This window comes from Podarcis vaucheri, assembly GCF_965113315.1.
Source record: "Podarcis vaucheri genome assembly, chromosome: 1".
Classification (NCBI taxonomy): Eukaryota; Metazoa; Chordata; class Lepidosauria; order Squamata; family Lacertidae; genus Podarcis; species Podarcis vaucheri.
Window position 1 is genome coordinate 11465297 of NC_138759.1, and position 16755 is coordinate 11482051.

The 16755-nt window shown below is 46.0% G+C and overlaps 1 protein-coding gene across 1 annotated transcript in view; it reads left to right on the plus strand.

Moving 5' to 3' along the window:
• MTHFD1 (methylenetetrahydrofolate dehydrogenase, cyclohydrolase and formyltetrahydrofolate synthetase 1) overlaps positions 1–9518 on the plus strand; it is a 72501-nt gene extending 62983 nt beyond the window's left edge. Inside the window, exons 27-29 of the mRNA XM_082216968.1 lie at positions 5307–5415; positions 5712–7242; positions 8322–9518. Coding sequence (XP_082073094.1) covers positions 5307–5396 — 90 coding nt within the window. The 3' untranslated portion in view covers positions 5397–5415; positions 5712–7242; positions 8322–9518. The remainder of the gene's footprint in view (positions 1–5306; positions 5416–5711; positions 7243–8321) is intronic.
• The last annotated feature ends 7237 nt before the right edge of the window (positions 9519–16755 follow it).

Consider the following 16755-nt stretch of genomic DNA (forward strand, 5'->3'; position numbering starts at 1 on the left):
TAATGGATTGCTGCAGTCCCCTGGTCATTTGGTTTCACTTTTCCAACCCTACAATACTCTTTTTAGAGGCGCAGCAGCTAGTACTGTAAACAATATTCCCTTTTTTGTAATTTTTTTATTTATATTTTTCCATTACAATTTTTTAACATTTCATTGAATAGAACTATATATTCATAATCTTTAACTTCCCTCCCCGCCACTTCCATTGTTCTCTTTATTTACCCATCACAACTGCATATTCTAATGACGCCATATGTTCACATTCTCTCCCTTGTAAACAGTATTCCTCATACTGTCCTGGTCTGAGACATCACTCACTATTATATATTTTTGTTGTTGCTATGGAAGGGGCAACGCAGGCCTCTTGAGCAACAGAAATGCAAAAGTGACTCAATTTATGAACACCTTTGAGAGCCAGTGTGGTGTAGTGGTTAAGAGCGGTAGTCTCGTAATCTGGGGAACCGGGTTCGCTTCCCTGCTCCTCCACATGCAGCTGCTGGGTGACCTTGGGCTAGTCACACTTCTGTGAAGTCTCTCAGCCCCACTCACCTCACAGAGTGTTTGTTGTGGGGGAGGAAGGGAAAGGAGATTGTTAGCCGCTTTGAGACTCCTGAAGGGGAGTGAAAGGCGGGATATCAAATCCAAACTCTTCTTCTTTCCCCTCCCTGTGCCCATTAAAATATTTGTGCTATAAGAAGAGCAAGGCTGTGGGAAAAGGTGGACACTGGCTTTGAATGGACAGGTCTGAAAGTAGCAGGTGCAAAATGTAAAGGACGGCTTAAATCTCCATCTTTTCTGTCTGATTGTCAGCCCGTGGGTGTTTCTGATGGGCTTGTACCAATGTGAATAAACATCATCTCTCCCTGCTTTTTTTTTTAAAGTTCTGTTATGTAAAGTTCTTTTAAGAGAAGGGAGAAAGATCTGGACACATACTATGGAGAGAGAGAGAGAGAGCGCACATGGTAGAAATTTTGTGCAAAAAAAGTCATTTTTCCGGGCTGCCCAAATCTTGTAATGCAATCCTAGGCATGTTGTTTTCAGAATTAAGTCCCAGTGTATTCAGTGGAGCTTTCTTCTGGGAAAGTGTGTTTTGAATTGCAGGCAAAGGTCGTCCCACCCACAGTGAACCGAGTTCTGCAAGCTGCTTGCTGTATAAGGCAAGGGCATCTTGAAGGTGAAGCAGGAAAAAAAATCCTGCTTCTCTTGCTCAAGATTAAGCAACCCTTCCCGGCATGTTCTGTTCGAACGGCGCTAGAGAGTTATAAATCCAAAAAAGGGGGGGGGGATAGGAAGCCTCTTGCACAGAGAATTTGCTTCTTCCTTGTTGCCGTACCTGCTTATTTTCTTGAGCAAATGGTTAAGCCAGGCATTAAATGGCTTGGCTGGTCCGCAAGCCCTGCTACGGCCAACTCCTTTGAGCAGATTTACAGCCCTTTGTATGCTGGTCGCTGCTTATGTCTGCAGCTGCGTGAACGTCCCTAACCTCTATTAACCTGCCATGTCTGCTGCCTGCAGATGTACCCATTCAGCACTGACGCCGAAATCCCAGCCGGAAAGGCAAATGTTAAGACCTTGTAAATGGAGTTGTAGACAAGGCTCACTTATTCCGGGTGGGAAGAGCAAGTAGCTCGAAAGCTCGTGCCGTAATAAATATATTAGTTTCTAAGGCCCCATCTGATCTCCTGGTTGAATCCATACATTCCCCCAACCCTCCTCTTTGCAATCAAAGGAGGTTAACAAGACTAGCAAAAAGAAAAAGAAAAAAACATACACTATTTAGAATTCATTCCCATAATGTTCTGGGGAGCCAGATGGGAGCCATTTTCAGAGTGTAATAGGTTTGCTTTGTGGGTTGTTGGGGTTTGGTCTGGTTTTTAATCAGAAATGCTGCTTGCTAGAAATCTTCCCGTCTTTTCTTGTTTTTTAGGCACACGGGTTAATCTTTTAAAAATGTCTCTCACAGGCCCGGCTCACCTGCAGAAAGAATACCACTGATTAAGGGTTATGATCCCTTGTGTGTGAAGCGAGCCTTCTAAAGAACTGCATAAAAATTTACCATTGCTTCAGAAGTAATCTTAGCGGGGTGGGGGTGGGGGTGGAAATACGTCAGCCAATTTGTGTAGCTCTTTAAGACTCTGCTGCCTGCATGGCCCACCAGCCAGGATTAAGATATTGGAAGCGGGGGCTCATGTCTCAGCTAAACATGGAGCTTTCTTTCGCAGTGCTGAGCAGGAAATTCTCCATCCACCTAATTGAGCTCTCTGCAAAATGGGAGAAAGAGTGGTGGAAATCTTTTTCTCTCTTTCTGAAAGAAAGGAAGAAAGAAAAACGAATCGGAAACGTGATTAAGGTTCATCACCTAATGCCTGGTGTGGGAAAAGTGAGTGGAGATGCTTTTCATTCTCCCGTCTCGAACCTACAAGGTCATTCCATGAAACTGCATGGTGGGCGATCAAAGCAGAAAACAGCATCTTCCTCGCACAGTAAAATTGTAGAGCTGGAAGGAGCCCCGGCGGTCCTGTGTGAGTGTCTGGAGGCAGTTGGAGGATGGATGGTGGCTAACAGATTGAGGTTGAATCCTGACAAAACAGAAGTACTGTTTTGGGGGGACAGGAGGCGGGCGGGTGTGGAGGACTCCCTGGTCCTGAATGGGGTAACTGTGCCCCTGAAGGACCAAGTGCGCAGCCTGGAAGTCATTTTGGACTCACAGCTGTCCATGGAGGCACAGGTCAATTCTGTGTCCAGGGCAGCTGTCGACCAGCTCCATCTGGTACTGCAGGCTGAGACCCTACCTGCCCACAGACTGTCTCGCCAGAGTGGTGCATGCTCTAGTTATCTCCCGCTTGGACCACTGCAACGTGCTCTACATGGGGCTACCTTTGAAGGTGACCCAGAAACTACAACTAATCCAGAATGCGGCAGCTAGACTGGGGACTGGGAGCGGCCACCAGGACCACATAACACCAGTCCTGAGAGATCTGCATTGGCTCCCAGTACGTTTCCGAGCACAATTCAAAGTGTTGGTGCTGACCTTTAAAGCCCTAAATAGCCTCGGCCCAGTATACCTGAAGGAGCGTCTCCACCCCCATCATTCAGCCCGGACACTGAGATCCAGTGCCGAGGGCCTTCTGGCAGTTTCCTCACTGTGAGAAGTGAGGTTACCAGGAATCAGGCAGAGGGCCTTCTCGGTAGTGGCACCTGCCCTGTGGAACGCCCTCCCACCAGATGTCAAAGAGAAGAAGAACCACCAGACTTTTAGACGACATCTGAAGGCAGCCCTGTTTAGGGAAGCTTTTAATGTTTGGTGCATTACTGTATTTTAATATTGTGTTGGAAGCTGCCCAGAGTGGCTGGGGAAGCCCAGCCAGATGGGCGGGGTATGAATAATGAATCATCATCATCATCTAGTCCAACCCCCTGCAATGCAGGAATCCTGCCCACAGCCATCCCTGGGTCAGTGTATAGTTTAACTATGGAATTCGCTTCTACAAGATGTAGGTATGTAACATAAGCAGGTTGTCTGGTGGGAGGGAAATGCCAGGCTAGCTTAACCCGGCAGGTGTGTTGCTGCTGCTTTCACTGGTAGGGAGAGGTGGGAGAGCTAAGAGAGAGGGAGGTTGATGCAGTTCAGGCGATCAGCTACACCTGTATGCCCATTCCATGCTGACTGCCTCTCCCTTCTGATAAGCAACAGCGACTCGCCAGCTAGGAAACGAACTTTGTGGTTCCGCCCCACGGCATGAGCTGTTTCTAAGTGTGCAAAGTTCTAATCGTGGTTGCTAGTCTTCATGACCTGTTTGGGGGCTTTCCAGAGATGATAATTAGATGATCTGCGAGATTACAGGGCACCAGGCAGAGGGCCTTCTCAGCAGTGGCACCCTCCCTGTGGAACACCCTCCCATCAGATGTCAAGGAAATAAACAACTAACGGACTTTTAGAAGACATCTGAAGGCAGCCCTGTTCAGGGAAGCCTTTAACGTCAGGACCCGCCCATAGTGGCTGTGGCAGCCCAGTCAGATGGGTAGCCTACTACTACTACTAATAATAATAATAATAATAATAATAATAATAATAATAATAATAATAGATTCAGGTAGGTAGCCGTGTTGGTCTGACACAGTCAACATAAAAAAATAAAAATAAATTGTCCAGTGCCACCTTAGAGACCGACTAAATTTCTTCTGGGTATAAGCTTTCGTGCGCATGCACACTTCAGATACACAATAATAACAATAGTTATTAATCAGGGTTCGGATTTGAACATTAGCAACCCACAAAGACCCACAGACTCAAGATTCCAGTTACAGATAGGTAGCCATGTTGGTCTGCCATAGTCAGAAGAAGTGTGCATGCACACGAAAGCTCATACCAAGAACTAACTTAGTTGGTCTTTAAGGTGCTACTGGAAGGAATTTTTTTATTTAGACTCAAGATTGTCGCTGAAACGAATCCACACGTTTACTGGTGGTTCATTCAAAGCGTACTGTTGCCTTCTCATGAACTTTGAAGCCAAACTCGAAGCAATGAGCTTTCCTCTCGTACTTTCCCAAAGAGCCCCACCCAGAACAGCAGGGGCCTGTTTGCAGCAACCAAGAGAGCAGCTGGCGTTTTGGATGGGGGGCTTTTTGTCTGGAATGCCAAAGAACTAGCAGGCAGATGGAATTAACTTTCTTAATTCCTCCCATACCTCCTTTCTGGTAGAGGCTTGAGTTAAGTTGTGGGTTAACAGACGACACAGCGATTCTTCAAACAGCTCTTGTTTATTCATAGGCCAGAACAGAACTGAACTGAAGGGTTCAGCCAACCTGCTTATATAGAGCTCCACTAGAACACAACAGTAACCATTTTCTGTAACTATCCAATCACTGAACGTCACTTTCAATCCCTTATTTGCATATGTGGACCTGAGTGAAACCTTTCTACAGTATCCTCCTTCTGGCCCAGGGTGAGAATTTCAGTACATAACAGCTTTGCTGGAAAGAAGATCCCAGCTTTGCTCCCCTGTCCCTTTCTCCTTGTGAAGCCACAGGGCAAATGTCAGCTGTACCAGTGGCAGTCCTGCCTGGGAAGAGAGGTGCCAGGTTTTTCAGTTGTCTAGCCAGCAGGAAGAGGGTTGAAATGCCTTTGTCTTGGTGGTCTGCTTCCTGCTGGTAATAGGACTTTGGCTTCAAGCAACTGCTGGTCCACTGACATGACCCAGATCCAGCCAGGAAGCTCTTAATGTTCTTTGCTCCTGTTTCCAGCTCCATTTTTGATATTTGTTCAGTTCGTTTCAGTTGATTTTTTTCCTTTTAATTCCTTCCAGATGAGCACAATGCCGGGACTTCCAACTAGGCCTTGTTTCTATGACATTGACCTGGACCCAGCGACTGGAGAAGTGACCGGCCTGTTCTAAAATGAACTGACAATCCAAAGTGAGTACTTCATTGCTTGCTATCCTGCAGGACTCCCCCCTTGCAACTGCTGGCTTTTTCCTAGCTCTGCACTCACGCCTGGTCCCACCATTCACTCTTCCCTGAAATAACGTGGAAGCCTTTTTTCCATCATGCAGTCCCTATTCTGCAATCCCAGGAACATGCATGTGAAAGAACTACATAGTTGTTTGACCTACATAGCTCTAGAGAGCTGCAGTTGGCCATCTATTTTCTGCATTTTTCATCATGGCTTGCGGTGCTAAGGACTAGTAACATGATTTCTTTTCTTTTTGTAGGTATCCAAGCAATGCCAGTTTGGCGAAACCTGAAGAAGGTACCTCAAGGGGACACTAGGAAGCCTTTGGAAACAAATTAGCCTGTGGCATTTTTTTTTAAAAAAAATAATCTGTAATACTGTATTTTTAATTAGGTTGTCTACTTTTTAGTCACTACAGGTGAAAGTCTGCATCATGTTAAACACAAAGGGTGATCACCAGAATTAGTCATATTCAGGAGTAGATCTATGGACTTAACCCCATTGATTTCAGAGGGCCTACTCTGGCTAATGTTGGATATCACCCAGAAACCTTTTAAAATGGGTTCAAAATGTGGTTTTAAACAGTCAGTGAAAAGCAATATGTGGTTTTAACTAGGGTAGCAAACTTATTAAAGATGTTTTAATTGATTAATCACATGAGTTTCGATCTATGCAGTATGCATATGGGTAAACAGAATTTTTCTGAGCAAAAGATAGTATTTTCTTTGTTGGTAGATTGTGTCGTCTTTGGCAATATCAAAGAAGTGTTCTTTTGGAAGCTGATGCTAGAGAAGGCTTCTTTTAGAATGGTGTTTGCCTTCTGCACTTTTTATATTCACAATACTTTGTTAAAAAATCTTCCCAGCTAATTGGAGGATCCTTTTTTGGGTTGGTTTTTAAAAAATGTGATCATGTAATCCTAACTGATTAATCAGTTCAAACACTGCAGCCCTAGCATCCTCTATTAGTGCCTAATGTACAAAAGTGTGTTTTTAACGTCTTAAATCTTTGGTGTGATTATGAATGCTAGTACATTCCCATGGAATGGGCGCAGGCAACTCTGCACATATCCCCAAGCTGCACAGCCCGTTCTGAAATTGGCAAGGCAATGCACTGTTCAATGGCAGAAGCATGCAGACGGTATCCCAGGTTCAATCCCTTCAGTTAAAAAGATCTCTGGAGGCACGCCTGAGAAACTTGAGTTCTTGCTTCTCATCGTAGGCCGGGGTCATCCAGAGCGGTGCCTTCCAAATGAAGGATGAACTACTACTCCCATAAACCCTGGCCATAGGTCATTGCTGGTTGGGATTCATGAGCATTGGAGGCCAGCAAAAATCTGGAGGGCGCTGCATTCCCTAAGTTGTTAGTAGACAGTGCCTGCTAGTCACGATGGTTGTATACAACCTCCAGGATCAGAGACAGCTGCTGGAAAACAACAATTGGGGAGCGCCGTCATCCACGTGTCCTTCTGGAGGACTTCCCACTAAGGCATCTGGTTGGCCACTGTGGCCAAACAAACCAGCATTCTGACGGTGCAAAGGGTACTTTGCATGGTCTGTTGTTGTTTAGTCGTTTAGTTGTGTCCGACTCTTTGTGACCCCATGGACCAGAGCATGCCAGGCACTCCTGTCTTCCACTGCCTCCCGCAGTCTGGTCAAAGTCATGCTGGTAGCTTCGAGAACACTGTCCAACCATCTCATCCTCTGTCGTCCCCTTCTCCTTGTGCCCTCCATCTTTCCCAACATCAGGGTCTTTTCCAGGGAGTCTTCTCTTCTCATGAGGTGGCCAAAGTATTGGAGCCTCAGCTGCAGGATCTGTCCTTCCAGTGAGCGCTCAGGGCTGATTTCCTTCAGAATGGATAGGTTGGATCTTCTTGCAGTCCATGGGACTCTCACGAGTCTCCTCCACGAATAATTCCAAAGCATCAATTCTTCAGCAATCAACCTTCTTTATGGTCCAGCTCTCACTTCCGTACATCACTACTGGGAAAACCATAGCTTTAACTATACGGACCTTTGTCAGCAAGGTGATGTCTCTGCTTTGCATGCTCACATCAGTTTAAATGGCCTTCATCTCCTGTTCGGCAGCAGTCAACTCCCCTAACGCAGGCCTGCAAATATATGATCAGCCAGTCTGAATGTGTGGATGGGGGCCCATCAGTTAGCTTGATCAACCTCCCTTTTTATTTAGTAGTCCTTGGGAGGCAGCAAAAAAATAAAATAGAGGACAATTGACGAGCAGGTTGGTGGCATTGTGTTTGGCTCAGCGGGCGACAAGTGGTCTATTCTGAGATGTGTAGCTAGTTTAAATGATACAGGGAAGTGGGCGGATGATTGTGTTCCCTCTAGCGACAGCTCCCCACGCAGTGGAGCAGAACTGCCCATCACTTGAGCAATGCTTCCTTGAGTAGCTGCTTGGTTTACTTGCTTGCGCACACACCTGTCTTGAGTCTATGTTTGCTTTTGTGCACCCATGAACAGAGCCTGTCTTCCTCATAGCAACTGGAGAAAGGAAAACTTCAAAGCCAAACTCTGTTTAACTTCTTCCGTTTTTGCACTGCTTGGGAATTCATTTAACAAGCATCTTAGTTTTCCCTTCAGGGATTGGGACTCGGCACATGTCCAGCGCAGGCTGCAACCAAATAGGTCATCTTGTCGCTTGGATGCCAGCCAGCCATTGTAGCAAATTGCCCAGATCTCTTGGGATCCCTATGTTGCCCTCACTGGGATTTGGTTCTAAGTATACTTTTCCCTGTGGGTGCTTGATGTCTGCACGCTGCACCTTTTAAAGTCCTGCTGTATTTTCATTTTGCATTGCTTCAAAAGCTCTGCTTGCTGTAGGGGTTGTTCCGTTCCTGGTTTCATTCCAGATCTGGAGTTTATTTACGCCTACCCTAATGACTGTCAGACAACAAGGAGGGCTGGGAACGATGTGGACTTGTACGGTCAACCTTGATGGCTTTTCGGGTGATTGCAGAGGCATCTGCTGCTGTAAGACACCTTGTTTGCACAGGATGTTCCCTTACACTGGGAATGTACAAAATACCTGAATACCTCTCCTTTGAGTCCTTTTCTGACTCTCAGTTGTGCAACTCTGACAAAAGAACTTAGAGATGATGGATGGGAGACTTTCCTTGCTCCGTCCCTCTCTCTTATTTCATAAAAGGGCAAAGTCCTTGGTTTTGCATGCAGAAAAATGTCCCAGGTTCAATGCACAGGTAGGGCTGGGGGGGGACCCCTTTTCTGAAACCCTTAAGAGCCACTGCCAATCAACGTAGACAAGGCTGAGCCAGATGGACTGGGTCTGTATTAGGCAACTTCCTATGTTCCTGTGGGTTTTTTAAAATGTATTTTTAAATTAATTTTGAATATATGAACATACAATCAGCTTCAGTTCCCCAACCCAGTAACAACCCCAGCTACGTACAGTTGCATTAGTGACAATAAAGTAAAACATGGACTCGATGGCTGCCGATTTATAAAGTGCTATTTCACAGGCTCCCATGTGTCTTGGGTGGTTCATATGCTTGTTGTTTCTTTGGTGCAAATGAAATAATTCCTGCGGTTTTTATGATGGGTTTACTCCTGTTTGAAGTCCAGATCCTGACCTCCAAGAGAGACCCAAATTGGCCAGTGCTCTTTCCATCTCCGTCAGCATCGCTTAAGAGAAATTTGCGTGCAGTCCTGATTTTTCTTTTTTCCAGAATCCAAAGTCCACCAAAGGCTTTGCCTTCAGTGCTCCTTGGTGGGCACCTCTTTCTATTTGTGGGGAGACTGGATCTCCCACATAAGACCTCAAGGATGGGACGTTTCCTCTTGCTTTGGCTTTTTAATAGGTCCCTGGTGTTCACTGCCAAACCTTTATTTCTTTTGTGCAACATTCATGTTTCTGTTCAAGTGATCAAACAAGATGCAAAAGCTGTTTCAAATAAGGTTTGCCTCTCACACACACACACAGAGGAACATCCTTTTTCCTCTCCCCCAAAAGATATATTACTTCCTAATGTGAAAATGCAATTGTTGCCAGACTTGTAATTAACACAAATAAACTGCTACATCTTTGAAAAGCTCTCAGGTACTTGATGAATGTGCTGTGATTAATGTAGAGGAACTTGTTTTTATTATGAGTTCCAGAACTGTTTTGGGCAGGAGCCCTGGTTACTGGAAATGGATTATAAATGCTGCAATATTTGCATCTGCAATGCACCAACATGGGTGGGTTTAAACCAGGGTCCTGTGTCTCTGGAAAGGGGAAGGGGAAATGTTCACATATGGTAGGAAATTCTAAGGCCTGACATATAGTCAAATGGTTTTTGATGTATATCTGAGCTGTTTTCATTACCTCTGTGCCATCACCCTTCGTTCATTGAGATCAAGGGCATACTACTTCTCATTGAAACTCTTATTAAAGCCTTCAGTTTAACATAACCCTTATACTCTTTACCTCCTCAACCCCTACTGGAAAAAAACCTGAGTTCATTTTAGATTATTCTGTAGTTTAGTGGTGGTGCGTATGCTTTACAGGTAAAAGATCTCTAAACCACTGAGCCTCTTGGGCTTGTCAATCAGAAGGTCGGCGGTTTGAATCTGCACAACGGGGTAAGCTCCCGTTGCTATGTCCCAGGTCCTGCCAACCTAGCAGTTCGAAAGCATAACCGTGCAAGTAGATAAATAGGTACTGCTACAGCGGGAAGGTAAACAGCATTTAGTCCTGCTGGCCACATGACCCAGAAAGCTGTCTGTGGACAAACACCAGCTCCCTCGGCCTGAAGCGAGATGAGCGCTGCATCCCATAGTTGCCTTTGACTGGACTTAACCGCCCAGGTTAAAAGATCTTTTTAAACGATCTCCATTTCAAACCATGGCTTCTCCAGCTAAAAAGATCAGGGTTGGAGGGGAGGGGGAAGACCTTTCTCTGAGACACTGTAGAGATACTGCCAGTCAGAGTGGGAAATACTGAGCTCTATGGACAAATAGTCTGACCTGGTGTAAGGCTATGCTCTACATCGGGGTGCCAAAACCTGTGGTCCTCCAGGTGTTGAATCACGGCTGCCATCATCCCTAGCAATTAGCCATCCTGGCTGAGACGTACGAGAGCAACCTCTTTAGTGTGGCAGCTTCTCCACCCCTGTTCTGCTCGCAACTGAAAGCATATTCCTTATCATTTTACTACCAATTCACTCAGTTTGTGAATGTCTTTTTGGAGCTGTTTGCAATCTCTCTTTGTTTTACTGACTGAACTGTGCAGTATCATCAGCAAACTAGGCCACCTCGCTGCTCCCAATTCTTGATGGTTTATGAACAAGTTAGAAAGCATGGGCCCCAATACTGTGCCTGGTGTTTTGTATGTGCCATAGAAGTTCACTCCATTGGTTAATTTCACCATAGGAAACAACTGTGTAGAAGAGAGAGCTTTTACTTGGCAAACACCAACACGCTCACAAACTGTTGGCAGTTGCTACAAGAAGTATTCACTCTCTGAACCCAGAGAGGGTTCTTTGCTTTCAAAGTCCTTGCTGTGCCAAAGTCCACAAGGCAAGTACTAAGTTGAGATGCTTTCAGAGTCCAGCAACTTGCAGAGTTCTCCTGAGTCCAGAAGACTTGTAAGTTGTCCACCTTCTCTCAGATGAGCTCTTCTCAAAGTCTTCCAGTTCCATAAATTTCTCCAACAGTCTTCACAAGTCTCCACTACTTCCCAACAAAGAATACCATAACCAGAGCCCTTTACGTAACTAATGCTATGTGCTAGTTTGCCAAGCAACTCAGATAAGACAGTCACAGGATGCTTTGTTGAGTTGGAAGGGACCACGAGGATCATCTAGTCCAACCCCTGGCAATGCAGGGATATTTTGCCCAACATGGGGCTCAAACCCCCAACCCTGAGATTTAAGAGTCTCGTGCTCTACCTACTGAGCTATTCCCCACCCATGTCAAGTGCACACCCACCCAGGCTGGCAGTGTGTTATGTGGACGTAGAATGCAGAAACAGGCCATAGCTCAGGGCCAGAGTAACTGCTTTACACACACAAAGTCCCAGGTTCAATCCCAAGTATTTCCAGTTAGGTCTGGAGTGGGAACATCCCATGCTTGAAGTCCTGGCGTGCGACTGGCAGGCAGTGTTGACACTACTAAGCTAGGAGGACTGGTGATCAGTATAAGGCAGCTTCTGATGCTCCTAAGTTCTGTAGTGGTGACAAACCAACAATTTCTGGAGTTGCTTTCACAAGGGAGGAGCCCCTGTGTAGGCAAAAGGCTTGCTATATATAGCCTAGCTATTGGGACGCGGGTGGTGCTGTGGGTTAAACCACAGAGCCTAGGACTTGCCGATCAGAAGGTCGGCGGTTCGAATCCCTGCGACAGGGTGAGCTCCCATTGCTCGGTCCCTGCTCCTGCCCACGTAGCAGCTCGAAAGCACGTCAAAGTGCAAGTAGATAAATAGGTACCATTCCAGCGGGAAGGTAAACGGCGTTTCCGTGTGCTGCTCTGGTTTGCTAGAAGCGGCTTAGTCATGCTGGCCACATGACCCGGAAGCTGTACGCCGGCTCCCTTGGCCAGTAAAGCGAGATGAGCGCCGCAACCCAGAGTCGGTCATGACTGGACCTAATGGTCAGGGGTCCCTTTACTTATTGGGAAGAAGGAAATTCATGCAACAATTAGTTTAGAGCTTTGAAGCTTAAGAAGTTTCATGTTCCCTTTAAACACCCCCCCCCATTTTTAAGCATTGTGTTCAAGCAATGATAGCTGATAGGGATCTCCAAGGCAAAAGGAACCAACTGTTTTGGTGTCCTCCTAAGGTAGTTATTCTGCATGCAGTGTGCTGTACCCTGAGAGACTGGCAACTGGTGTGCTATGAGGAATAAATCACAAAAGACTCCAGCGCCCGGCCACCAAGGAGGCTGTTGCACGCCGTTGTGATTTATTGCTGTCCCTTTGCCTGCTCCCAGTCATTCTTTACTCACAGCGAAGCCATAAGCTCATCCATCTTCTACAGCTCTGTGCTGGAAATTATCTGAACGGGCGCTCTCTGGGCGCCGAGATTGCAGCAGAAGTCCCTCTCGTCCAGCATGTTGTCTCTGCATAAATCACTATTAGAGCACCGCCTTCCAAAGAGCGTTGCATACCCAGAACAAAAGGGTCGTTAGCAGAGGGGCTGTAGAGGTTGTGCTATGCAAGATCAGGCAGCAGGTGCTGGGAAAGACCCCACAGAGCTGCGGCCAGCCAGAATAGATTGTACTGGGCTAGATCAATAGTTTGAACTGGTAGAAGGCCACTTCTTCTGTTTTCATGTCCCTATGTGGGAAGGTAGTTCTTCTTGCACAACCCAGCAGGTGTTTTTTGGGGAGGATCATAGAGTTGGAAGAGACCCTGAGGTTCATCTAGTCCAGCCTCCTGCAGTGCAGGAATATGCAGCTGTCCCATACGGGGATTGAAACTGCAACCTTGGCATTATTAGCAACACGCTCTAACCAACTGAGCTGTAAGGTGAAGAGTGCCTCTCAATTTCTTCTTCTTCTTCTTCTTCTTCTTCTTCTTCTTCTTCTTCTTCTTCTTCTTCGAAAAAGGGTGTACTACCCATTTGGGGTGTTATGTACTGAGCTGAATCCTAAAACATTAGGATCCAGAATGCAGCAGTCTGATTGGTCCGCAGGAGCCACCCAATCCAGTTCCAGGTGGAAGTGAATCAGTGACCTGATTGGCCTGCAGGAGCAGCCAATTAGACTTCTGGAGGAGGTGAATCCGCAACCTGATTGGCCTACAGGAGCAGCCCGGAATTAGCCAATCACACGGGGCCCATTGTGTAAATAATGCATATATAGCTAGACGTTTTGGGGAAAGATTCATTCATTGCTACTATGAGCTGAATAAAGAGCATGAAATTCACACTCAACTCCAAGTATATTTCAGGGGGAAAGTGTCCTAAGTTTTAGAGGATGCAACAGGTAGAAAAATAAGTGGTCCGCCATGACCGGTAGCAAATCTCAAGTGGTCCATGTGGGAGAAAGAGTATGGGAACCCGTAATCTAGGGTGCATTCACAATTAAACATTTCCACCCCTCCAGTTACTTAACCAAGGCTCTCTGCCATTCTGTGGGTCTGTACTGAGAATTGCTAAATTGGAATCTCCATTCAGCCACAAACTTGGAATTGAAGAATAATGGCAGAGAGATTACTCTACCAACGGCACACATACAAATTTGTCTTAAGCCGTGGGTCTCGACTTTCGAGAAGGGTCCCTTGGCAGGGGCATACAAGACACCTTGGAGAAAAGGAGTGCAAATTTCCAGGAAGGAAGAGCTTCCAGAGGGAGGCAATTTCGAGACAAACTCTCTTTGCGGCATCATTTAACTCTGCAATCAGACAAAACGCTCCGTTAGCCAAACTAGCTGCAGATGAGCAGATAGGGAGATAGGACTCATCTCTCGGGCCAGCTCATCCGTTGCAAAGGATTTAACTCTTATTAGGACATTAATCCATATTATCTTTACAAGGCCAAGCAAAATATTACAAGATGCTGTGCAAGCTTTCAAGTTCTCCATAACTCTTATTCGGGTTTGCTGGTAAACAAGTGGAGAGGAGGGTAAGGAACTTGCTATTGCTTAGTTCTGGAGATCTGTAAGCACAGATTTATTAGCAGTTGGGTTTACATTGCTTGGGAACCAAATTCTTATGGAAAAATCGACTGGCAAAGATACACTGACAAAGCAGCAATGAAAATTCAGGTAGGTTTTCTGCAGCTTTCTCCAGTTTTACATCATACACACATAAAAAAGCAACATCAGCAGAGACCACCTGCTTCTTCTGAGGAAATGGAAATACACTTTTTCTGAAAAAGGGAAATTGTATTATACCGACTAATTTGTTTGACAAATTAGTCAATTTGTCTTTGAGGGGCATTCTGTTTGTTATATCTCTCTGTGTATAATTTATTAATTTATTATAATTATTATTTATTCAATTTATATACCGCCCTTTTTCAGAAGATCCCAGGGCGGTATACAACATTAAAAACACGTTACAGAACATCAGTGGTAAAATAATAATAAAGACAGACAACCTATCATACATATTAAAAGTAAGGCGAATGGCAGAGATTTACAATTAAGGAACGATAAATGTATTTACCAGGTATGGTTGCAACTCAGGTTGCTAAGAATGTTGTCTGCCCATTTCCCTGCAAAACGTTGATCATTTTTCCTGCAGAGGCAGTTCTCTTTCTACAAGGGCTGACATGGATGCCAAAATCCACCATCATCTGAGCTCTGGGAGAGCAGCATTCTCCTGATGGAAGTGCAGAGTGTTTGAGGACCGGGACATTCACAGGGAAACCAAAATGCTTGTTTACAAAGCTATTGTCCTACCAATCCCATAGGCTTCTGGAATATGCTGGACTACAATTCCCATCGTGCATGGCTATTGGCCACACTGGCTGGGGATGATGGGAGTTGGGAGTCCAACAGCCGTTGGCGGAATGCCATAGGCTCCCCCTCCCTGCCTCATAGAATGAAGTCCCATCTCCAGGTACCCCACATTTCCTGCATCACAGGGGGTTGGAATAGATGACTCTTGGGGTCCCTTCCACCTCTACAAGTTTGTGATTCTACGAAATATCCTCTTCCTTCAGGCTAGGATTGCACTGCTGAATGGCCGACTTTGGCATTCAGCTTGATAAAGCTGGTGTCTTCATTAAAGGGTTTAATCTGGAATGCATCCCCAATGTTTGCGTGAGTTGCAATGGTGGGGGAACCCTTAGCATATCAACCAGTCTGAAGCCATTAGTATTGCAATCACCGGCTGCATCTGTGCAGGCCTGACCTCTTGTACTCGTTTCCCATGTGCGGGAAGACAGCCAAGACAAATTGGATTCCTTTGATAACGTTCAGACTGGACCAGCTGCTACTGCATGAGCATAAAGGCCTAAGCCAAGATGGCGGCGTTCTATCTCCCGTGTGAGAAGAAGGAAGACTCTGAATGCCAGTTGGTGGTGCTTCGATTTACTACATTTATATGCCGCTTTCCATTCAAATGGGTCTCAAAGTGGCTTACAAGCAATAAATAACAATAACATGCTGGCTAGAACATAACAGAACGTCACAAATACAGAATAAACTAAATCATCAGTAAAACAATTGCAATCTATAAAGCACAAAGCAACAACTTAAACAATAAGCCATATTATATTATTAACAAATCAATTCAGCATTTATAATCTATAACACAGGGGTCAGCAAACTTTTTCAGAAGGGGCCAGTCCACGGTCCCTCAGACCTTGTCGGGGGCCGGACTATATTGGAGTGGGTGGGCGGGAATTAACGAATTCCTATGCCCCACAAATAACCCAGAGATGCATTTTAAATAAAAGGACACATTCTACTCATGTAAAAACACGCTGATTCCCAGACTGTCCACGGACCGGATTTAGAGGGCAATTGGGCTGGATCCGGCCCCTAGGCCTTAGTTTGCCTACCCATGCTATAAAACAATATTAACCTTTAGCCAGACCCAGCAGGGCTTCTTATGTTGTTGACAATGGAGTGTGCCTCGGGGGGTGAAGTCACACTGCTGCGTTAGGAGACCAGTTTGGGGCACAAGCCTGGGCAGTGTATATTTAGGGACTCCTGGGCTGCCCAAAGGACAAGACCTGCCTCTCAGCACCCCTGATGTGGTCCAAAGGAAAGCAGAGCAGTATGTTTGGCACCAGCTTGGCTGTAGCAGTTGCAGGAAGGAGACACACGAGGCACCATCCATCCATCTTAGGGACTCCATTCTGGATTTGTGGAGGGTTTAATCCTTAGCCTTCTCGTCTCTCCAATATGTCCCCCAAGGCAGCGGAGGTTTAGGATCAGAGTCTTCCTTCTCCTCGATGGGCTACATTCCCAGGTTGACGAGCCCCATGTGCTTCTTGTTCATAAACATCAGAATCCCCAAACGCTTGTGTAAGTCACATCTCCCATTAGCCCTGGTCACCGGGGTTTCCTGGTTGGAGCAGATGGGAGCTGGAGTCCCACAACACCTGCAGGGCCACAGGCTCTGCATCCTTGACCTCATGGATGTTCTAAACCAGCCTCCACCAGTCTGATGTTGTCCAGATGTTGAGGACTACAAACCCCATCAGCCCCGGCCAGCATGCCCAGTAGACAAGGATTCTGGTGGCTGTCGGGAGTCTGCAAAATCAAGAGGGCACCACTGCAGGTGTGGAAAAACGCCTGGAGGTGAAGAATAACAGGACAGGTACCAAGACTTGTCTCAAACAAATACAGTGGGCAGTCATGGGATAGAGCACTGGCTGCCAATTAGTTTCCGGGC